Source organism: Hyperoodon ampullatus (assembly GCF_949752795.1).
Source record: "Hyperoodon ampullatus genome assembly, chromosome: 2".
Classification (NCBI taxonomy): Eukaryota; Metazoa; Chordata; class Mammalia; order Artiodactyla; family Ziphiidae; genus Hyperoodon; species Hyperoodon ampullatus.
The window spans coordinates 100,352,529-100,380,331 of NC_136915.1; the positions used below are offsets into that span (position 1 = coordinate 100,352,529).

The 27,803-nt window shown below is 35.6% G+C and overlaps 1 protein-coding gene across 6 annotated transcripts in view; it reads right to left on the reverse strand.

The window, feature by feature from the left end:
• Positions 1-27,803, reverse strand: part of ST7L (suppression of tumorigenicity 7 like) — a gene marked incomplete at both ends in the record, with an annotated part of 86,320 nt that overhangs the window by 49,094 nt on the left and 9,423 nt on the right. For 5 of the 6 annotated variants that reach the window (XM_079698664.1, XM_079698666.1, XM_079698668.1 and 2 more), the window contains 8 exons: positions 2,239-2,341; positions 3,278-3,350; positions 5,800-5,914; positions 6,351-6,448; positions 7,929-8,083; positions 16,889-16,967; positions 23,597-23,712; positions 26,368-26,422. In XM_079698664.1, coding sequence (XP_079554790.1) covers positions 2,239-2,341; positions 3,278-3,350; positions 5,800-5,914; positions 6,351-6,448; positions 7,929-8,083; positions 16,889-16,967; positions 23,597-23,712; positions 26,368-26,422 — 794 coding nt within the window. The remainder of the gene's footprint in view (positions 1-2,238; positions 2,342-3,277; positions 3,351-5,799; positions 5,915-6,350; positions 6,449-7,928; positions 8,084-16,888; positions 16,968-23,596; positions 23,713-26,367; positions 26,423-27,803) is intronic. The other variant, XM_079698669.1, reaches the window with a different exon arrangement.

Genomic DNA, 27,803 nt, shown 5'->3' on the forward strand with positions numbered 1-27,803 from the left:
TAGAAAATATTTTTGAACTAAATTATAAAAAAAATAATGCTATAGTATGCATTTAAAATTGTACTTAGAGAGAGGTTTATAGACTTAAATGGATATGTTAGAAGAAGAAAGACTAAAAATTAATGAGTTAAATACCTTATAAGAAGATACAAGAGGGACTTCCGTGGTGGTTCAGTGGTTAAGAATCCGCCTGCCAAAGCAGGGGACACAGGTTCTTGCCCTGGTCCGGGAAGATCCCACATGCCACGGAGCAACTAAGCCCATGTGCCACAACTACTGAGCCTGTGCTCTACAGCCTGCGAGCCACAACTACTGAGTACACATGCCACAACTACTGAAGCCCGCACACCTAGAGCCTGTGCTCTGCAACAAGAGAAGCCACTGCAATGAGAAGCCTGCACACCGCAACAAAGAGTAGCCCCCACTTGCCACAACTAGAGAAAACCCGCACGCAGCAATGAAGACCCAACGTAGCCAAAAATAATTAATTAAAAAAAAAGAAGATGCAAGAAATAAAAAAACTAAAATGGGGCCAAAGAAAGTTGAAAGAAGGCCGTAAAGAGCAGAAATGAATGCACCAGAAAACAAACAGTAGAGAAGATCAACAAAGCCAGAGGTTAGTTCTTCACAAAGACTAATAAAATTGATAAATCCCTGAGGAATCCAATAGAGGGGCAAAAAGAAAGGTAGCCAGTGTTATGAATTAAAAAATGGATGTTACAACTGATTCTGCACATATTAACAAGCTAATAAAAGGATTTTATGAAATCTTTATGCCAATAAATTTGAAAATTTTGATGTAATAAATTCCTAGAAAAATACAACTTACCAAAAACTAACACAAGAAGAAACAAGAAATGTGAATAGTTATGGAATGGTTAAAGAAATTGAATTTGTAATTAAACTATTAAAGATACAAAATTTGTAATGAAAATTCTTCTCACAAAGAAAAATCCAAAATCAGACAGCTTTATCAGCAAATTCTTCCAATCACTGAAGGCAGAAATAATTCTAATTTTTACACAAATTATTCCAGAGAATGATAAAAGAGGGACAATTCCTTAACTTGTTTTATAAAGCCAGCAATAAAGGAAAAGTATAGACTAAAAATATAAGAAAAGAAGGAAAAGCATAATTAATAAACATAATTAATGTCAGAATGGTGGTTATGTTTAGGCAGGAGGGAAGAAGTTGTAATTGGGAAAGGGCAGGTGGGTTTCTGGGGGCTGACAATGTTGTTTCTTGACCTCAGTGGTAGTTTCCACCACTCATTTGCTTTATAATAAATCATTAAGATACACATTTCTGTTTTTTACACTTTGCTGTATATGTATTACAATTCACACTAAAATTTTTATTGAAATTTATGGGACCAGTTTTACTTAATGAGAGAATGGCATAAATATTTGTTGACTCTCATCCTTAGATTTCAGTAATATTCTTGACTCTGTCTTTACTTACTCTAACAGACTTACAACTTGCATTTCTTCGAGATTATTTTTTAGAGGTTAATCCTTTAATGTTTACTAGTTTCCAAATTCCACTAACATATTATATTGGAATCAACAGTTACAATTACTCTTTTAAATAAAGGCATATTCTTGAATACTCTATACTCCCTAACTTGGGCATTGTTTTTAAAACCCAAAATTTCATCTTGGGTTATAACACACAAAGATTAACCAATGATCTGTATGTCTGCAAGGTGTACAACATTAAGACAAATGAGATGAGTACAGTTCATCTGGGACTAAATAAACATCAACTCAGCAGTTTTTCTGGGAACTTTCACATCTGTTTCCTAATACTGATTATTTTAATCTATTTGTCTTCAGTCTTTGTCTACCCAGCCCTCATTCAAAAGCATCTGTCTAGATGTAAAAAGTTTTTATAGTAACAGGAAATTTGATTTAATGATCTGAAATATGAATGATCTTTTATTAGGACCAAGCCATTTTATTTCTTCTCTATAACTATAGTAAAAGGAACAGCTAAGTGAACATATTGTACATCAAATTTTATTTTGACAGCAATTATAAAGCCTGTACTGAAATACTGCTCCTATCCACCTTTCTAAATTCTTTTTAACATCCCCTTTAGGGCAAACACTAAGCATCAAAATATAGCAGACTAAAACAATTCTGCCTCAAATTATGGAGACCCAAACTTTGGTCTATACACTGTTATCAATTTGATTAACTTAAATAAAAGTAGTATTTCTATCATAAAGTTTCTTACTTTTGGAACATGAGGATTAAATTCCACAGCTCTATGAATTGCTTCCACAGCATTAATTTCTGCTGTGCTTAACCCTCTTCTGGAGGCTGTTTCTGGAGAAAATCTATAAGAAAACCACAAAATGAAGAAATAAATATTTAAATAAATAAGTATTTTAATCAATTAATTAATTGAGATCTTAATCTAGCCCCCTAAATAAAGAGGTTTCTGGTGATGGCCAAAGTCAAAGCCAAATAGCTACTAAACATAAAAGTAAAGCCTTTGGTTCAACATATAAAGGAAGGTAGCATAAGAAATGGAAATCTTCAAGTTAAGGTGAAGAAAGCCTTCAGAAGTCCATTAAAGGCACACTTTGGGCAAAGTAATAAAATAAGAAATGCTACACAAGGACATCTAGAGAATCTCATGAAATAGAAGTACATTCTTATCAAATTTTCACTGTTCACAGACTGGGAACAGTCCATTCTAATTCATATCAAGCCACAGTAATCTAAGGTGAAAGAAAGCAGTTGCCATTTGGTTGGTTTCTGAATAACTTACCTGTGGAATAAAGAGAAATTCATTAAGGACAGCCAAAAATACAAGGAAATCAGAATAACTCAGAATTATAATCTCAAAACAGGTAACATGAAACCTATTTCCCTACCACATACCTTACCATTACCATCATAGCTACTATGTACTGGATGTACTTTCTATCTAGCATTGCTTTGGGCATTTAACACATATAATCCTCACACAACCATCCTACAGTATTATTATTCTCATTTTACAGATAACGAAGAAACTCAAACTGATTAACTTGACCAAAGTTCCACAGCTGGTATGCTGTAGACTTTGAATTTGAATCCAAGCTTACTTAGCTCTAAAAACCTTGCTCTTTCCACTACACATAGTAAGAAGCTTCTAAGCCCCATAAGATCAAGGGTTATTCAGCAGGAAGTAGGGGGGAAAAAAGCATTGTTTAAAGTCAGTGGATGAAAAACAATATTGAGTTTAGCAGTCTTTCTAAACTATTATAGTTTTCATAACTACTTACTTATCTGAAACAGTCCTTGTCTTCAATAGTGCTGCTGTATAACAGATGGCTGCTGACTTTGGAAGGCTTATATCTATAATAATAATTTTTAATTTAGGTAAGAATCACAAAAATATCTTAAGACAATTTCTAATAAGAATAATTCATAGTTCAAATTCAACAGATATAATATAGTAGTAAAAGCACATGGACATATAATTGGAAAACCTGAGTTTGAATCTTGATTCTACTATTTACCAGCTATGCATCCTTGAACTAGCAGCAACTTCTTTAACCTCAGTTTTCCCAAAATAGAGAAATGGTACTTTTCTAGCAGAGATTAAATTAAACCATGTCTGTGAAAGCCCTCATACAATGGTAAAAAGTACTCAACAAATGCTTATAAGAAGCTGCTTATAATAATACTATCCAAGGAAAAAGCCATTGTATAGACAGAACTATGTAAAAACTCCACCTTTTCACAGAGAAGAACTAAGATTAAAAAAAAAAATTAACAGGACTTCCCTGGTGGCCCAGTGGGTAAGACTCCGCACTCCCAATGCAGGGGGCCTGGGTTCAGTCCCTGGTTGGGGAACTAGATCCCACATGCTTGCCGCAACTAAGAGTGCACATGCTGCAACTAAGAAGCCCACATGCCACAACGAAAGATCCTGCGTGACACAACGAAGATCCCACATGCCGCGACTAAGACCTGGCGCAGCCTAAATAAATAAATAAATAAATGTTTAAAAAATTAATAGTAGTTAAATCCAGGTGATATAATCATGGGTGGTTTTCATTTTTTTCTTCTTCCGATGTTTTTGCATTTTCTACATTTTCTTAAATGATGATTTTTTATAAAATAAAAAGAAATTGAGAACTATAATGAAATTAATTGTATAAGCTCTTTCTTAAAGAATGACCAAAATAATGTTATTGGCAGAGTAAGACTACAGAACTCTCTTTCCAGATTCCAGAGTTATACCAGCAAATGGAGAACTAAAGAAGTAAACATGCTTTTAACTTTTTCAGGATTCTAGAAGGGTAAAAACTGGGGACTCATAAATAACTGAAAACACAGATGCATATCCAAGTTGCTAGTTTTATTTTATTTTTAATGAATAGGTCCTATCTGATTTTTCATATTCAGTCCCTAAGCTTGTTCATCATAAGTATCATAAGCAGGCCATGCATCTGATAAGTAACGTATGGAAAGAATTTCTCACAAATTTCTCCATGAGCCTATACTACTCTAAAGCACTTCCTAACAATTCCAGATGTTTAAAAGAAATAAACTTCTCTTTCCAAGTGTAACAAATTTCAAACTTTCCAAGTCATGGAGATTCCCAAGCTAATGGGTAAGAGCTTACAACAGGAGAGTGTGAATAAGTGACTTATATGTGTTCTAATACAGTGAAAGATATGACCAGAAATATTATGCTATTAGGATGTTTTCAACTTGGGATTAAAAGCTGATGCCTCACTCAGAATGAGGAGAAAGGCTATGCTTCTCAAAAATTATCCCAACTCCATTTGTGGTAAACTGGCACTGTTATCGTATAATAATAAAAATAGCCAACATATATTGACTTCTTACTTACTGTTGGGAGACTAGTAAACAAACAAATGGAATACCTAAATTTAAGTTCAAGCTTGCCACTTACTGGCTAGAAGACCTTACCCAATCACTTAACCTTCCTCTACTCCAGTTTTCTTATTTACTAACCGGAAACAGTAAAAATATTGTACTTGTCCTACCACTTCACAAGATTGTTATAAGGATCAGATGAGATAACAAATTACACTTTGTAACTAAAAAGCATTGTAAAATGTTATTCTGAGTTACTCTTATATATACTCTAAGCAACTTCTGTTAGCCTTCCCTGCCACTCCAAAACAAATGAAGTGCATAGCACCCCATACTTTTCTATTACCTCACCTAACACGCTATGCCTCAATATAACTACTATTCATTTGTCTGTATGTTCCACTAAATGGTAAATTCTATGAGGGCTAAGTCCATGTCTTCTTTTTTTTTTTTTTTTTTTTTTTTTTTTTTGCGGTACACGGGTCTCTCACTGCTGTGGCCTCTCGTTGCGGAGCACAGGCTCCGGACGCGCAGGCTCAGCGGCCATGGCTCACGGGCCCAGCCGCTCCGCAGCATGTGGGATTCTCCCGGACCGGGGCACGAACCCGTGTCCCCTGCATTGGCAGGCAGACTCTCAACCACTGCGCCACCAGGGAAGCCCAGTCCATGTCTTCTTATTCACCACTGTATTCCAAGTTCCCCACTCACATTAGGCGCTCAATAAACAAATGAATACATCTTGAGAGAAGGAAAGTTCCTCCTTGCAGACTTTTGCTACCAAAAGTACTGATAAAGAAGATACTTAATAGCAACTTGTATCCACAGATACTAGATACTGACTGGTAAGAATGCAAAGAGAAAATCACAGAAATACCAGAGTAGGATCACATTTATGATTACTTAATAGAAAAAAAATACTTTAACCATGCTATCAACTAAGAGAATTATCACTCACCATCATATTTTGCTAGAACTGCTTGGACATCTGCATAGGCCTGTAATTCTAAAAGTGATTCTAGGAGATTTTCATGGATGTTCAACATGGTAAGAGGGGGAAATTCTTTCATCAACTGTATATTAAAAAGAAAAAAGATTAAAATTTTACAAAAGGAACTCAATAGAGCTGAATCAAATTCACTGAGGTAGAAATTCTTTTGTCTCTTAAAACTGTGGAGACTCAACCTCTAAGAAATCTATGTATATTAAATAAATATCTTGTTATAAAACTATCAATTAAAAAAACCAGTGATTCTGGGGAATTTCCTGGCGGTCCAGTGGTTAGGATTTGGCACTTTTTCTGCTGGGGCCCGGGGTTCGATCCCTGGTCAGGGAACTAAGATCCCACAAGCTGGGCAGCACGGCCAATCAATCAATCAATCAATCAGTGTTAAAAAAAAAAAAAAAAGGAAAACACATAGTGATTCTGCATTAACTTAACTGGCAACTTAAAACATATTTTGTTTTTGAAGGAATAAAGATAAAGGTTGAGTCATCAAATTTACTTACATCTCTCATTATTTTTACTGCTTCTCTTATTCTTCCTAATTTTCTTGCACACATTGCCAGTCTTCTTTTAATATACACCAGTACATTGGTATCTCTCCCTATTTAGAAAAACAACAAATGACACAAAGCTATCACTTTTATGACCTGCTACTTCATTAACATATTACCAGTTAATTTTATATGCTTACCTTGGGAGGTTCAATTAAAATTAAATTGTGTCAGAATGGAAGAATATTAATAATAGTTGAATTTGGGTGATGAACGATGAATGAAGGTTCATTATACTGCTCTATTTTTATAGATGTTTGAAGTTTTTTATAGTAAAAGCTTAAAAAATATATATATAGGATTACTTTTGCCTCTAACATTAAGTAATCTGAGTACAGTATATATAAAGTAATTTGTGTATACTTAGCAAGTAGATTTTACTATTAAAAGACATACATTAATAGGAAGAAATAACATTACTAAGTTTCTGCATAAACAATCTACTATTTTAATATTCTCTATTATCTTAGCTGACAAACAAAAGATATTCAAAACAAAATTTCCATGCCAGCGTAAATTTTTGGTCAACAGCAAGTAACTAACAAACTACAAAACTACTTCTAGAAAGGGCTAACAAATATTTATGGAACTATCTCATAACTATACCTGAGATTATACAAGGACAAATGGCATGACCTTTTTACAGATGTAGTTTCATTAGTTCCAGACTGCAAAATTACATATTCCCACAGTTATGTGCTATAACAACACGCATTAATGAAACATACTATATAAATCAATATTTAGTTTAGAGAGAAAACATTATCCTAATTTTAATTTACACAAACAAAAGATTTAGAACTTAACTCCAGGAGATAATGCATTATATAAACATATTTCAATTTATTGCCCACTATCTGCCAAAATCATGAAACTAAAGTCCTCTGGCCACACAAAATAGCAGGAAGCAGCAGCATTACAGATTCTAACATCTTTGGTAAAAGTGTCTCGATTACAACTGGGAGAGTATGCCTGAGAGTGGAAAGAAAGGACCTCAGTTGCTATGGCCCATATGGTCTCAAACACATCATAGAGAAAAAACAACCAAAGAAATAGTCAATATCAAGTGTAAGGCTGGTTTTGTGCTGAAAGGCCACTCCCTGGCACTATATGGAGATATATACTGTCTGAAGAGCAAACCAAATGATATACCTCTACTATTGCTTGGGTAAGGGTGAGGATAAAGGTAATAGCTGCTTATCATCACTAGAAGGTTCTCTTGAATCTTGAATACTTTTGAGTTGTGTTTCTCCAATGACCAGCCCAATTCTCACATGAAATAAATTACTGTTAAGTTTCAGAGCAGCACATCTCTCAATAACTAGAACAGATCTGTTCCCTTCTACAAGCATTCTCTAGCTAATATACATTTCTGTCTTGCTGACTTGAATAGATTTGTTATCTCTTATGAAAAGTAGCTAACTTTTAAGTATTAAGTTTTTAAAAATTTTTGTTGTTTTGTGTTTTACACATAAAACAGGCAGTTGCAGGAACTAAAAGACAGGGGAAAATTAGTTCAAATTCACTTACTCAGTTGAGCTTCATGCTGAGGACTTTGGTGCTGGCACTGTTGTGACCGCCTGTAAATTGTTTCTCCTGCCTTGAGTGCCTGTTTAAATAACCTTTCAGCATCTACAATAGTTGTTGCTTCTTCCTCAGCCAGTAGAACATACGCAGTAGCACAGCTATAAAGAAAGCAAGCAAGGCAATTTTAAGTAAAATGGTAAAACAAGTATTTTCTTTGGGGTATGTCCCTTTACATCACATTTCCGTATCTTTCCCTATACTTTCTGTAATAGGGAAGAACATTTGTATTCTATTACAAATTAATCACTATAGTGATGTTGCCTATAAGCTTAAATTATATATAATGACGCATCTCTCAGAACCCTGTCTCCCACGTAATGAGCATTAAGCTAAAATACTTCTGTTTACCTCACAAGAAACATCTTGACCAGGCCCACCTGTGAATGACTGCAGGGAGGAAGAAATTAACACATCCCCTCTGGAGGCTGATGGGAACCAGAAAATGTTTGACTTTACTCCCTCCCCTTTTAATATAAAAGAAGACTGAGGGCTTCCCTGGTGGAGCAGTGGTTGAGAGTCCGCCTGCCAATGCAGGGGACACGGCTTCATGCCCCGGTCCGGGAAGATCCCACATGCCGCGGAGTGGCTGGGCCCGTGAGCCATGGCCACTGAGCCTGCATGTCCGGAGCCTGTGCTCCGCAATGGGAGAGGCCACAACAGTGAGAGGCCCGCGTACCGCAAAAAAAAAAAAAAAAAAAAAAAGAAGACTGAATTCCAACTCAGGCAAGATGGTTCTTTGGGGCATGAGCCCACCATCTTCTCAGTTTGCTGGCTTTCCAAATAAAGTCATTATCCCTTGCCCAACAACTCTTGATTATTGGCCTGTCATGTGACGAGCAGTACGAGCTTAAACTTGGTAATAAATTTTGGTTGTTCATAAACACTTTCTATTTTTTGTTTTTGTTTTGTTCTGTCATTGCTGTTAAATGCCTCTTGTGAAGGGGTATCTCATTGTGTTTTTCATTTTCATTTCCCTTATGATGAATGACACAGCATCTTTTCATGTACTTTTCGGTCATTTGTAGGTCTTCCTTGAAGAAACAGACATTTCAAGTCCTTTGCCAATTTTTAATTGGTTGTCTTTCTGTCACTGAGTTGTAAGAGTTCTTTATATATTCTGGATAACTAGACCCTTATCAAATATGACTTGCAAATATTTTCTTATCCTGTGGGTTGCGTTTTCACTTTCTTGACAGTATCCTTTGATGCACAAAAGCTTTTAATTTTTTTTTTTTTTTTTTTTTTGCAGTTCGCGGGCCTCTCACTGTTGTGGCCTGTCCCGTTGCGGAGCACAGGCTCCGGATGCGCAGGCTCAGTGGCCATGGCTCATGGGCCCAGCTGCTCCGCGGCATGTGGGATCCTCCCAGACCGGGGCACGAACCCATGTCCCCTGCATCGGCAGGTGGACCCTCAACCACTGTGCCACCAGGGAAGCCCAAGCTTTTAATTTTGATGAAGTCTAATTTATCTAATTTTCCTTTTTTGCTTGTGCTTTTGGTGTCATATCTAAGAAACCACTGCCAAATTGACAGTCATGAAAATTTGCTCCTATGTTTTCTTCTAAGAGTTTTATAGTTTTAGCTCTTAAATTTAGGTCTTTAATTTTTAATTAATTGTGTATGATGTGTGTTAAGGGTCTAACTTCATACTTTTATATGTGGTTATCTATCTGTTACCATTTGTTGAAAAGACTATTGTTTCCCCCACTGAATGGTCTTGGCACCCTTGTGAAAAATCAATTGACCACAGATGTATGGGTTTTTTTCTGGACTCTAAATTTAATTCCATTAATCTAGATGGCTATTCTTATTATTTAATTACTGTAGGTTCATAGTAAGTTTTGGAATCAGGAAGTGAGTCCTCCTACTTTGTTCTTTTTCAAGATTGTTTTGGCTACTGGAGGTCTCCTGTAATTCCATATTTTAGGATCAGTTTGTCCATTTCTGCAAAACGGGCAACTGAAATTTTGATGGAGACTGCACAGAATTTGTAGATCAACTTGAGAAGTACTGATATCTTAACAATAAGTCTTCCAATCCATGAACACAAGATGTCTTTCCATTTATTTAGGTCTTTAACTTCTTTTGATAATACTTCGTAGTTTTCAGTGTACAAGTCTTGTACCTCCTTGGTTAAATTTATTCTTAAGTGTTTTAACATTTTTGATGCTATTGTAAATGGAACTGTTTTCTTAATTTCCTTTTCAGATTGTTCATTGCTACTGTATAAGAAAACAACTGATTTTAGGTTGATCTTGTCTCCTGCAACTTTGCTGAACTCTTTTATTAGCTCCAATAGTTTTTTGGTGGATTCTTTAAGGTTTTCTATATATAAGATCATGTCATCTGTGAAGAGAGATAGTTTTACTTCTTCCTCTCCTATATGAAAGCCATTTTCCCCCTCTTCTTGCCTAAGTGCATTGGCTAGCACCTCCAGTACAATGTTAAATAGAGGTGGTGGGATTCCCTGGTAGTGCAGTGGTTAAGAATCCACCTGCCAATGCAGGGGACACGGGTTCAAGCCCTGGTCTGGGAAGATCCCACATGCTGCAGAGCAACTAAGCCCGTGCACCACAACTACTGAGCCTGTGCTCTAGAACCCGCAAGCCACAACTACTGAAGCCCGCATGCCTAGAGCCTGTGCTCTGCAACAAGAGAAGCCACCGCAATGAGAAGCCCATGCACCGCAACGAAGAGTTGCCTCTGCTCACCATAACTAGAGAAAGCCCGCACACAGCGACAAAGACCCAATGCAGCCAAAAATAATTAATTAATTAATTAAAAATAAATAAATAGAAGTGGCAAGAGCAGACTTTCTTGCCTTATTCTTGATCTTAGCAAGCTTTCAGACTTTCACTCTTAAGTACATAGTTAGCTGTACGTTTTTCATAGACGTTCTTTATCAGTTTGAGGAAGTTTCCTTACATTCCTTATTTGTTTTTATAATAAAATGGTGTTGGATTTTGTCAAATACTTTTTCAGCATCAACAGAGATGATTGTGTGGGTCTTGTCCTTTGTTCTATTAATGTGATGTCTTACATTGACTGATTTTCACATGTTAAACCACCCTTGCCTTCCTGGGATAATCCCACTTGGTCATGGTGTATAATCCTTTTAATCTGCTGCTGTATTTGGTGTGCTAGTATTTCACTGAGAATCTCTGCATCTATATTCATAGTGAATATTAGTCTGTAGTTTTGTTTCTTATGATGTCTTTCTTTGGTTTTGGTATGAGAGTAATACTGGTCTCACAGAATAAGTTAGGAAGAATTACTTCCTCTTCTTTTTCTTTGAAGAGTTTGAGAAGGACTGGAGTTAATTCTTCTTTAAGAGTTTGGTAGAATTCAGTGGTGAAGCAACCTAGTCCTGAGCTTTCTTTGTTTGGAATTTTTTAAATTACTGATTTAATCTCTTCATTTGTTATAGGTCTATTCAGATTTTCTATTTCTTCTTGAGTCAGTTTTGGTAGTTTGTGCATTTCTGGGAATTTGGCCATTTCATCCAAGTTAGCCAATTTGGCATACAATTGTTCATAGTATTCTATTATAGTATTTTTAATTTCTTTAAGGTCAGTAGTAATGTCCCCCGTTTCATTCTTGATTTTAAGTAAGCTGAGTTTCTCTTTTTTAATTGGTCAGTCTAGCTTAAAGTCTGTCAAGTTTGTTGATCTTTTTAAAAATACCCAACCTTTAGTTTCATTGATTCTATCTATTGTTTTTCTATTGTTTTGTTTATATCACTCTAATCTTTATTACTCCTTCCCTTCTGCTTGGAGTTTAGTTGGCTCTTCATTTCTAGTTCCTTAAGGTATAAAGTTAAGTTTTTGATTTGAGATCTTTCTTCTTTATCAATGAAGGTATTTACAGATATAAATTTTCCTCTGATCACTCACAGCTTTTGCTGTATTTCATAATTTTTTGGTATGTTATGTCTTCATTTTCACTCATTCCAAAGTATTTTTCTAATTTATCTTGTGATTTCTTCTTTGGCTCATTGGTTGTTTAAGAGTTGGTTGTTTGGGGCCTCCCTGGTGGCGCAGTGGTTGAGAGTCCGCCTGCCGATGCAGGGGATACGGGTTCGTGCCCCGGTCTGGGAGGATCCCATATACCGCGGAGCGGCTGGGCCCGTGAGCCATGGCTGCTGAGCCTGTGCATCCGGAGCCTGTGCTCCGCAACGGGAGAGGCCACAACAGTGAGAGGCCCGCGTACCACAAAAAAAAAAAAAAAAAAAAAAAAAAAAAAAAAAAAAAAAAAAGAGTTGGTTGTTTGGGCTTCCCTGGTGGCGCAGTGGTTGAGAGTCCGCCTGCTGATGCAGGGGACACAGGTTCGTGCCCCTGTCCGGGAAGATCCCACATGCAGCGGAGTGGCTGGGCCCGTGAGCCATGGCCACTGAGCCTGCACATCCGGAGCCTGTGCTCCGCAATGGGAGAGGCCACAACAGTGAGAGGCCCGCGTACTGCAAAAAAAAAAAAAAAAAAAAAAGAGTTGGTTGTTTAATTTCCACATATTCCAATATTGTGAAATTCAAGATTTCCTTCTGTTATTGACTTCTAATTTCATTCCACTGTAGTGAGGGTGAATAGTTTATATGATTTCAATCATTTTAAGTTTATTGACAATTGTTTATATCCTAATTATGATGTATCCTGAAGAATGTTCCATGTACACTTGAGATGTTGTTGGGTAGAGTGTTACATAGATGTGTTAGGTCCAGTTGATTTATAGTGTTGTTCAAGTCTTCTATTTCCTTGGGTATCTTTTGCCTAGTTATTCTATCCAGTATTGAAAATAAGGTGTTGATGTCTCCAACTATTATTGTTGAATTCTTTATTTCTCCCTTCAAGTCTGTCAGTTTTTGCTTCATAAGTTTTGTTATTAGACATATATAAGTTTATAATTGTTATATCTTCTTGATGAATTGAACAGCTTTTATCATTATATAATGTCATTCTTTGTCTTGTAAAAAATTTTTGTCTTAAAGTCTATTTTGTCTGATACCAGTTTAGCCACTCCAGCTCTCTTTGATTACTATTGGAATACTTTTTTACACACTTTCACTTTGTACTTCTTTGTGTCTAAAGAATCTCTTGTAGACAGCATATAGTTGGACTACTTTTTTTTCCTATTTATTCTGCTAATCAATGCCTTTTAATTGAAGAGTTTAATCTATTTACCTGTTTAAGTACTTAGTGATAAGGAAGGAATTGTTTCTGCCATTTTCCTATTTGTTTTCTATATGTCCTTTTTTTTGTTCTCAATTCCTGCATTTTGCCTTCTTTTGTGTTAGATACGTACCTTCTAGTATACCATTTTGATTCCCTTATTACTTACCACATTTTTTTTGTTATTTCTTAGTGGTTAACAGTTAACAATTACATTTAACATCTTAACTTATAAAAATCTAGTATGAATTAATACTAATTTAGTTTCAATAGCATACAAAACTTTGCCCCTATATAGCTCTTCCCCCTATCGCTTATGTTGTTATGGTCACAAATTGCAACTTTATAAACTGTATGTCCATCAACATAGATTTATAGTGACTGTTTTACATAGCTGTCTTTTAAATCATATAGATAAAAAGAACTGCAAACCCCCCCAAAATTAATATTGACTTTTTAATTTGCTTATGTAGTTACTTTTACTGGCATTCTTTATTGTTTTGTGTGGAGTCAAGACTGTCTAGTATCCTTTTATTTCAGCCTGAAGGACTCCTTGCAGCATTTCTTGTAGGACAAGTCTACTAGCACTGAACTCTGTTTTTGTTTATCTGGGAATGTCTTAATTTCTCCATTTATTTTGAAGGACAGGGTTGCTGAGCATAGAATCCTAAGCTGACAGTTTTGTTTTGTTTTTTTGAACTTTGTGTTATCCCACTGCCTTACATGGTTTCTGATGAGAAAGCAGCTCTTAATCTTTTTCAGGATCACTTATATGTGATGAGTTGCTTCTCTCTTGCTGCTTTCAGGCATCTCTCCTTATCTTTGGTTTTCGAAAGCTTGATTATAATGTGTCTCATTATGGATGTCTTCTGTGTATGTCATACTTGGGGTACATTGAGCTTCCTGGATGTGTAGATCCATATCTTTCATCAAATTTGGGATCTTTTCAGCCATTATTTCTTTAAATAGTCTTTTTGCCCCTTTTGGTCTCTCTCCTCTCTTTCTGGGACTCCATTATGCACAGGTAAGTATGTTTAAAAGTGTCCCACAGGTTTCTTAGGCTCTGTTCACTTTCCTTCATTCTTTTATTTTTTACCTAAATCAAGTTTGCTGATTCCTTCTTCTGCCTGTTCATATCTGCTGCTGAACCTCTACAGGAAATTTTAAATTTCAGTTATACTTTTCAACTCTAGAATTTCTATTTAGTTCTTTTTTATTATTTCTACCTCTTTACTGACATTCTCTAATGGTGAGACATAATTCTCATGGTTTCCTTTAGTTCTTTATATATGGTTTCCTTTACCTCTTTGAGCATATTTTAAATAGTTGATTTCAAGTTTTTGTCTATAAAGTCCAAAGTCTGGGCTTCCTCAAGGACAGTTTTTATTCATTTTCTTCTTTTCTCTGTGTAGGGCATCATTTTGCTTCTTTGCATGTCTTATAATTTTTTTGTTGAAAACTGGAAATTTTAAATATTATAATCTAGCAACTCCAGAAATCAGATATCCCCTCCTCTCCAGAGATTATTGTTGCTGCTTACAGTTGTGACTTTTCTGAACTGATTTTGTAAAGTTTGTATTCTGTCATGAGTGACCAGTGAAGTGTCTGCTCCTTTAGCTTAATGGTTAGTCAGTGATTTGACAGAGATTGCCCTAAACACCTGAAACCAAAAACAAAACAAAAAGCAAGTCTTTGCAGATGGGTTCTGTGTGTGTATTGGGGCATACCTTCAACATTCAATCAGGCAGTTTACAACTCTGCCTTAGCTTTCACTTTCTGTTTGTGCAGAACCTGAAAGTCAGACACACATGAGAGCTTAGGGTCTTCTCAAATCTTTTCTGAGCAGGTGCCCAACTTTGGGCATGTGTGGAGCCTCTGAGACTCCCAGGAATATGTGGAAGCGTTTAAAAGCGTTTATTTCCCAAAGTTTCTCATTCCCCAGCCTTTCCTCCCAAGCTTTCTAGTTTGTCTCTTGTTTGCCCTAGTTGTTATCCCTTGATCCTGGCAGCACTGGCTAATACATTTGCCTTTAAATATTTTCAACAATGCCCCAACAGTGTAGCTGTGTCAGTGCTGGGAGAGTTTCGAATTAACCAAAATATAGGCAAGCCCTTTGAGCTAGTTCTTCAGAGAGTAACCAGACGGGTCAAAATAAACAACCATAATTCTTTGAGAAAAAGGTCCGTTCTGCTTCCTTTGATAGTAGGAATTATACCCAGAAGGCAGACTGTTGTCTTCAAGGCTGCCACTGACCTAGGGAATGGAGGATGGGGTCAGTGTTAAGTTAAAACACCACAAAGCTCTCTTACAGAAATTCAGCTATTTTTTTAAACTGATTAAGCATTCTCCAGGTTGCAATAAACTTTGATTAGTTTTCAGAGTTTCAATAAAATTCATTCACTGCTTGTTGAGTTCCCTACACTGCCAGTTTTGTTCCACCTTGGGTAAGTCTTCTTAATAAGGATTAGTATATCTGTGGTAGGGAGTAAGGAGGGGTACAGGGACAATGCTAAGTTCACATTATTCAGGAGGCATTCCTTGATTAATCCCAACTGGAGCCATATTTTTACTCTTGGCACTTATTTAATATTAGATTAATACTTACTGATCTGTCCCATTTAAATATTAAGTTCACTTATTTTTATTTTTTATTTTTTTTAATTTATTAATTTAATTTATTTATTATTTTTGGCAGCCTTCAGTCTTCGTTGCTGCACGCAGGCTTTCTCTAGTTGTGGCGAGCGGAGGCTACTCTTCGTTGCGGTGTGTGGGCTTCTCATTGCAGTGGCTTCTCTTGTTGCAGAGTACAGGCTCTAGTAGTTGTGGCACGCAGGCTTCAGTAGTTGTGGCTCGCAGGCTCTAAAGCACAGGCTCAGTAGTTGTGGTGCACGGGCTTAGTTGCTCCACGGCTTGTGGGATCTTCCCAGACCAGGGCTCAAACCTCTGTTCCCTGCATTGGCAGGCGGATTCTTAACCACTGTGCCACCAGGGAAGCCCCTAAGTTCACTTATGATTCTACATTTTGTTTTATCAAAATATAAAGTTGATAAAAGGAGCTATAAAAAAATAAAGCTGCTGTAGGGCTTCCCTGGTGGCACAGTGGTTGAGAGTCCGCCTGTCGATGCAGGGGACACGGGTTCATGCCCCAGTCCGGGAAGATCCCGCATGCTGTGGAGCGGCTAGGCCCCTGAGCCATGGCCACTGAGCCTGCGCGTCCAGAGCCTGTGCTCCGCAATGGGAGAGGCCACAATGGTGAGAGGCCCGCGTACCACAAAAAAAAAATAAATAAAATAAAGCTGCTAACATTAAAAAGAATTAAATTAAAGCCACATTTTACTTATTTTGAATTCCCTTCCCGTGCCTCCAATCCTACTAGCAACTTCAGTTCTCAGGACTGAATGGATGCTTTAAATAAATGACTTAAATGAAAAACAAAATTAAAACAGGTGGCTTAAGTATTTTAGTACTCTTTAATTATCAAGTATTATCACCAATCAGATCAGCATTCTCCCTTTTTTAAAGTATTTCTAGCATAATTTCTATTCAAAAGCATAGGTAAGTTTACAATTTCAGAAGCAAAATACAAATGTCAATGAACACTGCAAATTTTGTCTCTAGTATGCAAAAAGAGAAAGGGGACTATTAATGACTCCAAGTGTCTTAGGAACAGAAAAAAGGAAACAAAATCACTTGCCTGGGTTTCCTTCAAAACAAACTTATTTTCCATATATTTCAAACTTACTCATTGTTTAATTCTAAAGCTTGATAGGCTGCTTTGATTCGAGCTGGAGGATTTCTTTCCCTCCATGCCTTCTGCATAACTGTAGGAAAAACATTTCAAAAAGTAGATGATATGGTAAACATAAAGTATCTTATGCAAAACGTATGAAGAATGAGTTATAAAAGTAAACAAAGATTTAAATAACATGTTCTTAAACATAAGAAATAAGAAATTGGGGTGATGGCTCACATTAACCTCATGAGAAATTTACATTAAATTTGGAAGCGTCACATAAAGTAGAAATTAAAATATTATTTCTCTGATTGATATGAATAATAACATAGATGGTAATTAATCAAGTTAATTATATCATTATACATGAACATTTATATATCTAAATGCATATTAAAATTGATATCAGATTATAATCTATGAAATATTCTAGTTCCTTTATCCTCTTGAAAAGGTTCTATGGAACTGTTAAAAATATACAAAAAACTTAAAAAACACAGTATTTATTTAATCAATGATTCAATCCATGAAGAATGTTTGAATTTGCATTTTGTATAAAAAGGGGGGTAAAAAGGAATTAACTTAGACTATAGTATATTTATGGAGAATGTCAGTCTCTACTAAGAGTCAAGAAAAGCCTGAATTAGGATCTTTCTGGAATAACAATATTATTTTTGTTGTCATTTACTGCACCAAAATTAAAATTTCACACTAAGCAAAGTTTCTTAAAAATTAAACAAACAGGGACTTCCCTGGAGTTCCAGTGGTTAAGAATCCACCTTCCAATGCAGGGGACGCAGGTTTGATCCCTGGTCAGGGAACTAAGATCCCACATGTCGCAGGGCAACTAAGCCCATGCGCCGCAACTACTGAGCCCGCACGTTCTGGAGCCCACATGCTACAACTAGAGAACCCGCACACTCTGGAACCTGAGCACCACAACTAGAGAGAAGCCCGTGTGTCGCAACAAAGATCCCATGTGCCGAAACTAAGACCTGACCCGACGCAGCCAAATAAATAAATAAATAAAAATTTTTAAAAAAACTAAAACAAAGTAGATCCATGAAACTATCTGGCCTATTTCAAGTTTGATAAGAAAAATAGAGAATCTATGAATGTTGCTTTTGGAACAAAACCTACAACTGTCCAGAAAGAATAATGTGGAAAATGTTTGAGTTTTCCTTTGGAAACAAAATATTAGTCTTGGCTTAGAAAAGGAGACAATATATTCTACTTGGGTAACAAAAATACATTTCTCATATCAAACATGTCACCAGCTAGCTGACAGCTAATGCTTCCTGAACTTGACAAATTGATGCAAGTCAGCACCCATTTGATAATGACTAGGTAAAGAATAACATTTTGCTTAAACATTAAAATATTACATAAAAATCAAGTATAATATTTGACTTGCCATTTTTGATGATGAGGCTCTCTTCTATAAGTTACATGATATTTTCAGGTTAAATTTTGACACTGAATCTTTATTAACAGTTTAAATGGTTATTTGGTACTCTAGCATATTAAGTATATATAGTAATTTATTTAACCAGTTCTCTTTTGATGGATAATTAATTTTTTGCTAATATACAAATATTGTGATAACCATCTTTCAACACCTATCTTTGCAAACCTGACCAAATATTTCATTTTTAGAAGTGGAATGGTTGCAAAATGTATGCATCTTTTATTTATTTATTTATTTATTTTTATTTTTATTTTTTGCAGTACGTGGGCCTCTCACTGTTGTGGCCTCTCCCGTTGCGGAGCACAGGCTCCAGACGCGCAGGCTCAGCAGCCATGGCTCACGGGCCTAGCCGCTCTGCGGCATGTGGGATCTTCCTGGACCGGGGCACGAACCCGTGTCCCCTGCCATCAGCAGGCGGACTCTCAACCACTGCACCAACAGGGAAGCCCTGAATGCATCTTTTAAAGGATTTTGGATATATATTTCCAAACTCCTCTCAATGAGACTGTATTAATTTACATTTTTTCAGGCAGTGCAGGAGAGTAACTATTTCCCCACTCCTTTAGCAACACTGAATAGTATCAATCTTTGCTAATTTAAAACATGAAAACTTATCTCATTTGCATTTGCATTTCTTCTATTTCTAGTAAGGTCATCTAATCCACCATTAAGCATTTTTTCCTATTCTCATGTTTTCAAATGCTCTATCCAGCCTTATTATTCCTCACAACCAATGCAGTTCTAAGCCAATGAGGAAAGGGGAAATAAAGTAGAGGAAGGAATATACTTCCTTCTAAAACAAGGTTTAGGAATAATTCAAAGCAATATGCTCATTTAGTATTTAACTGTCCTCTTTAAGAATACTCGATATGCTTAAAAAATAACACAAGCAGTTAACAATTCAATCAAATTTATCTATTTTTCAAGTTAAATACTATTCTAATATGCTAACCAGCAGAAGAGACTACCATTCAACCCAAGACCATGGGTCACAAATATAAATGCCTTAAGACCAGGCAGAAAACATAAATAAGTGAACTAAAAGCACATGCACTGTCTAAGAGAGTCACAGCTCAGATCTAACTAATTACTGCCAAGTGGAAATGCAGGTCCATATTTCCCAACTTAAAATTGTAAATCTGGAGTTTAATGTTAAATCTCCTGATTTTTTTAAATGTTGAAAAAAAAAAAACATGAAAGCAAATTATCCAAAAAAACACTGCTGGCTGGCCCTGAGAATATGTTTGTTCACTGTCCTAAATAAACAAATCAATAGAATAAGAACAAAAATCTACTAATTTAGGGCTCCCCTGTTGGTGCAGTGGTTAAGAATCCGCCTGCCAATGCAGGGGACACAGGTTCGAGACCTGCTCCGGGAAGATCCCACATGCCATGAGGCCTGTGCACCACAACTACTGAGCCTGTGCCCTAGAGCCTGCAAGCCACAACTACTGAAGCCCGAGCGCCTAGAGCCCGTGCTCCGCAACAAGAGAAGCCACCGCAATGAGAAGCCCGCGCACCACAATGAAGAGTAGCCCCAGCTTTCCTCAACTAGAGAAAAACCTGCACGCAGCAACAAAGACCCAATGAAGCCAAAAATAAATAAAATAAAATAACTACATTTATTTTAAAAAGTCTACTAATTTAGTAATTACTGATGACAAGAGTCAAGAGAAATTTGTCACATCACATATATAGGTATGTTTGTCTTTTTTTTTTTTTTTTTAAATGTATATGTTTAACTTTTATTAATTTTTAAGGTGTACAATGTGGTGTTTTTTTTTTTTCGGTACGCGGGCCTCTCACTGTTGTGGCCTCTCCTGTTGTGGAGCACAGGCTCTGGACGTGCAGGCTCAGCGGCCATGGCTCACAGGCCCAGCCGCTCCGCGGCATGTGGGATCTTCCCGGACTGGGGCACGAACCCGTGTCCCCTGCATCGGCAGGCGAACTCTCAACCACTGCACCACCAGGGAAGCCCCTGTCTTTTTTTAATATAAAACTATAGACATAAATCATTATCTTTATGTGAGTATCTGAAAAGATCAATATGGAACCAACAGTCCATTTCTGGATGATCATTTGTGGATAAGGTTTAGTTCAGTCTTTAACTGGGATTATGCATACCTCTAGAAGTACTACATGAAACTTTGCAAGGACCAAAATGGGACACACGGTTTTAAGAGAATCAATTTCTAAAGCTTCAACTATATATGACTCTTTCCTATAACTGATCTACCTGAAGAATATTCCTCTGATTGGTCTGTCATGCTGGTTTTCCTTTCCTAGCCAACATACACTCCCCGACTCACTGCGTCCCCTAAAGATATATTACCTTTTCCTACTTTACAAAAGAAAAGTTTACTTTTCACCCATCCTGAATCTTTCCAAGGTACATTGCCCTAGAGTGTAAAGATCTCCATGTGCCTCAAGGGACAATTCAAAGTTTGGGTTTGGGAGGAACCATTTTTAATCAAGGAACCTATAATAGGGATTTGTGCCATTTACTTATTTAACAGTGAAGCTCAGCATTAGAAATAGAGTATTCTGGCCCCTGGAATTTCTGAATTCAAGTATATTGTAGAGTGGGGAGGGAGTGGTAATTTTTATCAGTTCCATTTATCAGCATCCTTTCTCCCCTTACTATCAAAGCATGCATTGCTCCTAAGGGAAGGTACCCTCATAATAAGGCAAAGAAAGCATTAGTAAGGGATAATAAAGGCAGTGGAATCTTGTTTTGGCCAAGTGATAAGCTCATGGCAAGGCTTTAAGACTTATCTATCTTTCTATCTTAGAATCTGAATTCAGAAGAGAGATGGTTGTCATAGGGATGCATGTTAACATGTTTATTCAAATTAAAAAATGAAGTCAGACTTCTCTGTCAGAAAGTAAGTCTGATTTAGTTGACAGGAATGACAATGAGAACTCACCCAGCCAATTAGGTTATATGGAGGACTCTTTCCAAAGTTTGAAGAGCCAAATATGTAGCTCCAAGGATTTGACAAAAATATAAAGTACATGATTCCATTTAGAACTTTATGATCAAAAGAAACTTAAAATTTAAAAAATTTATACAAAAACTGTTTATTGTGGAAAAGTATTTAAGTGTGATTAATAAACTCTCAAACATAAAATAATTATAATAAAATCATATAGAGGTGTGGAATGGATATGAGTTCAACAAGAAAAAGTACTTATATAAAATTTACTACTGTTAGAGTATCTGTTCATGTGCTTTTCAATGGATCATGGTGGATATCAAGTCATTAGATTCCTTGAAATACATTCAAATATAGAGTATTTTAGTTTTATTTTTAAATGTCTATATAATATGTTAAAAATTACATTCTTTGCAATTATTTAACCTTATGATGTCAAGTTAAAAATGTGTGAAGGGTGGGCTTCCCTGGTGGTGCAGTGGCTGAGAGTCCGCCTGCCGATGCAGGGGACACGGGTTCGTGCCCCGGTCCGGGAGGATCCCACATGCCACGGAGCGGCTGGGCCCATGGGCCATGGCCGCTGAGCCTGTGCTCCGCAACGGGAGAGGCCACAATAGTGAGAGGCCCACGTACCACAAAAAAAAAAAAAAAAAATGTGTGAAGGGATACATAGTTTTTCAAAATTCTTTTAGGAGGTATGTGAACAAAAATGTTTTAAGACCACAGCTTTAGTGGATAGCCATTGTTGCTATTTGAAAAGCCTGCCAAGGTTTGCAATTCTGCCCATGAGAGGGAGGTGAAGCCTTAATATCCAGAGTCGCCTCAGTCCTCATAGTTAACATACAATACTGATTTTCCACTGCTATTATTTTCTTAACATTATACTTTTGCCATTAATGTAAACATTAAGCATATAAACATACAGCAATTCCTTTTTCTCTGATTTGCAATTAAACCATTTTATGTAACCATACCAAAAATCCTTGGGTTTCCTGCTACTATACATGCTGAATATATTTAATGCAGCAGAGATATAGCTCAATGAACTCACTTCAATGTTGGAAAACTGGCTGTTTTTCAGACCCTAATTGTTGGTGATTTTCTTCTGCCTATCAATGTGATGAGTAGAAGCAGTAATAGTATAGTGGTTAAGAGCCAAACTTGAGCTTGAAACCCAGCTTTTTCATTTATTAGCTAAGTGATTTAGGGCATGTTACTTGTTTCCCCTTTGCCTCAGTTCCTTTATATTTAAAATGTGGCTGATAATAGTACCTATATCATGAAGTGATTGGGAAGATTAAATTAGTATCTTCATATAAATTGCTTAGAACAGTGCTTGGCGCATAATTAAGTGTTATACAAGTGTTAGCTATTATTACTGAAATTGCTTAAGACATCTGTGACACCAAGGCTATTCATTCATTCATACTTCCATCAAAGAATAAATATTAATATTTACAGTATATCAGGCAGTGTTATAGATGATAGGGATTCAAAGATGACAAATATAGTCTCTAATTTCCACAGTTTCACACATTATTAGGGAGGACAAACATTAAAACAACATGATAAATTAGGAAATAAGTGTTTACAGTTGAATAAATTAACTAAAATTATTATAAAAGTGAGGTTTGGACTAAGTACTGTAGAACTGCAGAGAAGATCAGGGAAGGCTTCCCAGAGAATGAGACTTTTAATTTTGAAGGATAAAAGTAGAAGCATAGATAAGGCGGGAGAGGGCAGTCAAAATAGTTGTGATAAAGATCCCTGTCTTTAAGCCAAACATTTAAGAGTTTCTATACTCACTTCTACAGAGAAGATTAGAGAGAACTAAACACAGACATTTCTATGATCTTCCACCACTTTACATGCATCTCTGACTTATGACTGGAATAAAATATACCCCATTTTTCTCTACATGCTGTGCCCCAATGTTTAACTTTGCCTTATTCTTTTTTTTTTAATGTGTAATTATAGGTGTTAACTTCCCCAACCAAAACTGGGTACACTGTTCTCTGTATAAGCAATTGCTGTATTTGATCTGAAAGGTTTTTTAAGTAATAAAAGAAGCAATTTAATTAATTTTTGTAAAATACTTTAAATTCTATAAAGAATTTAAATTTCATCTTATAAAAGACAAAAAAGTATGATAACCTAGTTTATAATCATAATTAGTTTCAATTTAATCTGGGTTTTTTATCAATGATGCAAACAACTCCAAGCCAAATAACTTTGTATAATAAATAACTCTAAAAAACTTTTAAAATAATTTTTATGACTACTGTTTACCCCAAGAACATATATGACACATACCTGTGTCTGAAGGACGTAAAAAGTCCGTGTCACAGGTGAAAAAGGTCTGATGGTCCTGAGCTGACAAATTCATGTCATAGTATGTAAGTGGCTCTTTACCAGTCACCCAAGTGTATCTTTACCAAAACACAATAAAATATGTAAATTGAACATGAGAGAGCATCTGTCTGCTACAACAGACACTTTTTAAAATTCAAAAATATACTGCTACAAATCTTATTTCAGGATGTTTCAAAAGCTTATTATAATCAATAAAACAAAAGAGATAACCTATCCAAACTACTTAGAGTACAATAATAAAACATCAAAAACCAAAACGGAAAAGGCTCGATTATTCAACAAACAGTACTTCAAAGTTGAATTTGAAGGGATAAAACAATTTGACTTAAATATATACTTTTTAAAGTATACTTAAATAAATTCTCAGTGAATTAGAATTAAGTATTAAAAGTAAACTACAAAAAAACTAGAAGAAAACACAAGTGAATTTTTACTAGATATCAAGATGATAAAGCATTTTCAAAGCATAAAGGCAAAAAAAACTTCTTTCAGATTTTACTAAATTAGAAATTTTACCTTTCATTTCCCCCTAAAACCCTCAATAATTAATAGCAGGTAACAAACTATCTAATAAATACATTTTAAAATATCCAATCTCAGTGGTAATTAACAAATAGCAAATTAAAATAACTAATTTTTAGTATTCAACTATAAAATTGGCAAATATATATTGTCAAGGGTGAGGTGGGACTCACACATATTGCTGTTATAAATATAGGTATTTACATTTCTTTTTCCAGAAATCAATTAGATAATATCTATCAAGAGTCTTAAAAATATTCACACCTAGTTAGACGATGGGTATATGGAATTCCATTATACCACTCTCTCTACTTTTGTTTATTTTTGAAATTTTCCACCATTAAAAGAAGGAAAAATTAAAGGGGGGAAAAAAGGGGGGGGGGAAACTGTTCACACCTTTTGATTCAGTAATTCCAGTGCTACAAATCAACCCTAAGGAAATAATCATATATGTGGCTAAAGATTTATATATAAAGCCATCCCTCTAGAGTAAATGTTAACAGTGAAATATAACCTGTGACCTGGATAGGGGAGCAGTAGGTAAGTTATGTATGGTACCTCCATATAATAGAATATAGTACAACTATTAAAAATCATGTTTTTGAAGAAATTCATGTTTTGAAGAAATTCTGTGGTAAATTCACACAATGAATTTTATATATTATGATGTTCAAGTTTTGTTTCTATATATGCATATAGAAGAGAGACTGGATGGAAATACTAATAGCAGTTATCACTTAGTGGTAGAAAAAGGTGACTTTTTATTTTCTTTTTTATACATCTTTTTATTTTCCAACTTTCTACAATGAATATGTATATATTTTATAATCAGAAAAAGCATTTTAAAAGCACATTGTGTTATTTATATACATGATCAAAGATTTTAAGTTATTTAATAGTATAAGTTGCCTTTAAAGTCGCTATTTAAAGTTTTTAGCTATTTTAGGAGAAATTATCATGAAGAAAAAGGAAAAAGCAAATCCTTGTTCACTTAGCAAAGTTTGGTATACTTTCTAAAATCATTTAAAAAATGAACCATCTACATTAATCCCAAAGTGATTTAAAGCAGCTAAAAAACACATGCACAGTATCAATAACTTAAATTAGCAGTAAATTTTAAAAGACTCAGTAAAGTAAAACAAGGATTGGGCCATAAAATGGCTCATACCAAAGAGTTCTATACACTTGTTAACGGTTGGCTACGATATGATTCCAAGCTTCCTAGAACCACACAATGATTACCAGTGCAATGTAGACTTTTACATTAAGACAAACTAATCATTCAAAAAAGAAGCATTAAGAGTTCGTTATACTAAGATAAGAAATTCCTCTTTAAGATTTTCATGAAGTAGATACTATAAGATAACAAGAATAGCCTAAAAACTTTTAAATAAATACAGTGAGAAGTTCAAGGACCTGTTTCTTGCAGAATCCCTTAATATAGGCTAATGACATCTATCATAAAAGCCTAGCTTTGGCTTCCCAGGATGTGACTGTCCTACACTATCAAGTACTTATGCACAGGGATTACTGCTAAATTATTTTGTATCCCCATCATTTTGCATAGTGCCAATACATAGTAGACATAAACTGTTTCTTGTTCAATGAATTAAATAACATGCCCCAGTCTACCTCCAGGTAAAACACAGCCCTTTCAAAACAAAAGTAAAGTATCTTTGGTCATAAATTTCAAAAGTCATTTTCTCATTTAGAATAAAAACCAGAAGAGAAATGGACACAATAGTGTAGCTAGGGAATGGCAATACGAAATACAATATAAAAATATTATGCTCTGTACCGTTGCACAAATGAAATTTATATTCACATTCAGATTGATATTTTCTAGTGAATCGTCAAATAAAGTTTGCAATTGAGCACATGTGCACAGGAATATGCTGACATTTGCAATTTTTTCTCAATCTCATGAATTCTTTGAAAAGGCTTTCTGCCATAAACCAAGAGCCAAATGTATACTTATATCACAAACATATGGTTTGATGCAATGTTTCTCATGATTATAAAAGTAAATATAGTCAAGATGCTGCCAGTTAAACCATGGGTTAATCATTTTACCTTATATCAGTATCTCCAACTAGAAGAGCTGTGATATATTTGTAAAAATAAATTTTTCCATAATACTTTTATTCTAAAACCAATGCCATAATTATACTGAAAGCAAAATGTAATACCTCCTATATTCTGCTCCTCTGAAAAGATTTAGAGGATTTCTCCATACCTTGCATTCTAAAAAACAAAGAGAAAAAGGGGGAAAATAAGACCGTTTAATCAAATGTAGTTAAATCTTAATTTGGTCAACATGTATAGTCACTGTATGTTAAGTACAGTGCTAGCCACATATAGCACAAAGATGAATAAGGCATGGATCACCCCTGCTGTCACGCAGTGTACAACTAAATCTAGTCATTCCCTTATTTCTGTCTCCATAGCATTTGGTTCACAATTCAAGTACAGCACTTACCATATTACAATGTGACTATCTGGTTTTCAGTTTCTCCTTTAAAATATGAGCTTTTAAAACTTTGCTCATTTTGTACTTCTGGAACCTACCACAGCACTTGGAACTAACTTAACTGAATTAAATGTAGCATGAGAATTAGTTATGTAAACTATCACCTACACTGTGTGATAAATGCTATGATAGAGATATATTTTGTTCCAAGAGATAAAAAGGAAGTGATTAAGTTTGCTCTGGAGAAATTAGGGGAGACTTTAGAAAGGTTGTGACATTTAAACTTGAACCACTGTAAAAATGAGTAGAAGGTTGCCAGATGAAGAACATTCTAAGCAGAGAAGTATCAGAAAACCACACAGCATACTTAGGTTAGAGTACATGGTAGAAGGTGAGAGGGAGAGCTGTAAATAAGGCTAGAAAATAGACTAGGGGAAATTGATGAAGGGGCTTACATACCATGTAAAGAGTTTAGACATTATCCTTAGTCAATCAGAAGCCATCAAAGGTTTATAAACAGAAAAATAACAAATATCAGGACTTTTAGATCAGCAGTTCTCAAAGTATCATTCATGGAACTGCAAAGTAACAACTCATTTCATAATAAATGTTAAGACATTGTTTGCCTTTTTAACTTGTTGACTTGAACCCAACCCTGAGAGTAAGGGCGTCCTTAAATTTTGTGCCCCAAGCACCTGACTTGCCTCACACTAGTCCCAGTCCTGCAAAGTTGGGCTAACGGTACAAATCAAAGGTTGGTAAAATTGCTGGTACTTTAAAGTAGTGGTCATTGGATTCCTCACCCCCACCCCAGTAAACAAGGCAACCAAGTATGATGGTTGTCTCCAGTATAAGCAATTGTTTTTTGAGCTGGACTGACCTTTTTTTTTTTTTCATGGAATCTCACTTTTACTTGAAAGAGTCACTAACAGACAAACTTATGATTATTCAGACAGATACCTGGCAAACATTTTCTCAAAGTTGAACAAAGTGAGTCTGTCAAATTCAAGAAAGAAAAAACAGTATTTGCTGCCAATGATAAAACTTGAGCTTTCAAGTACATATTAGAATTTTGAAAAACTTGTATCAGTTACCATGAGCTTGACAATTTCTCAACTTAAAGGCTTTCCTGTGAGATTAGTGGTGATATTAACA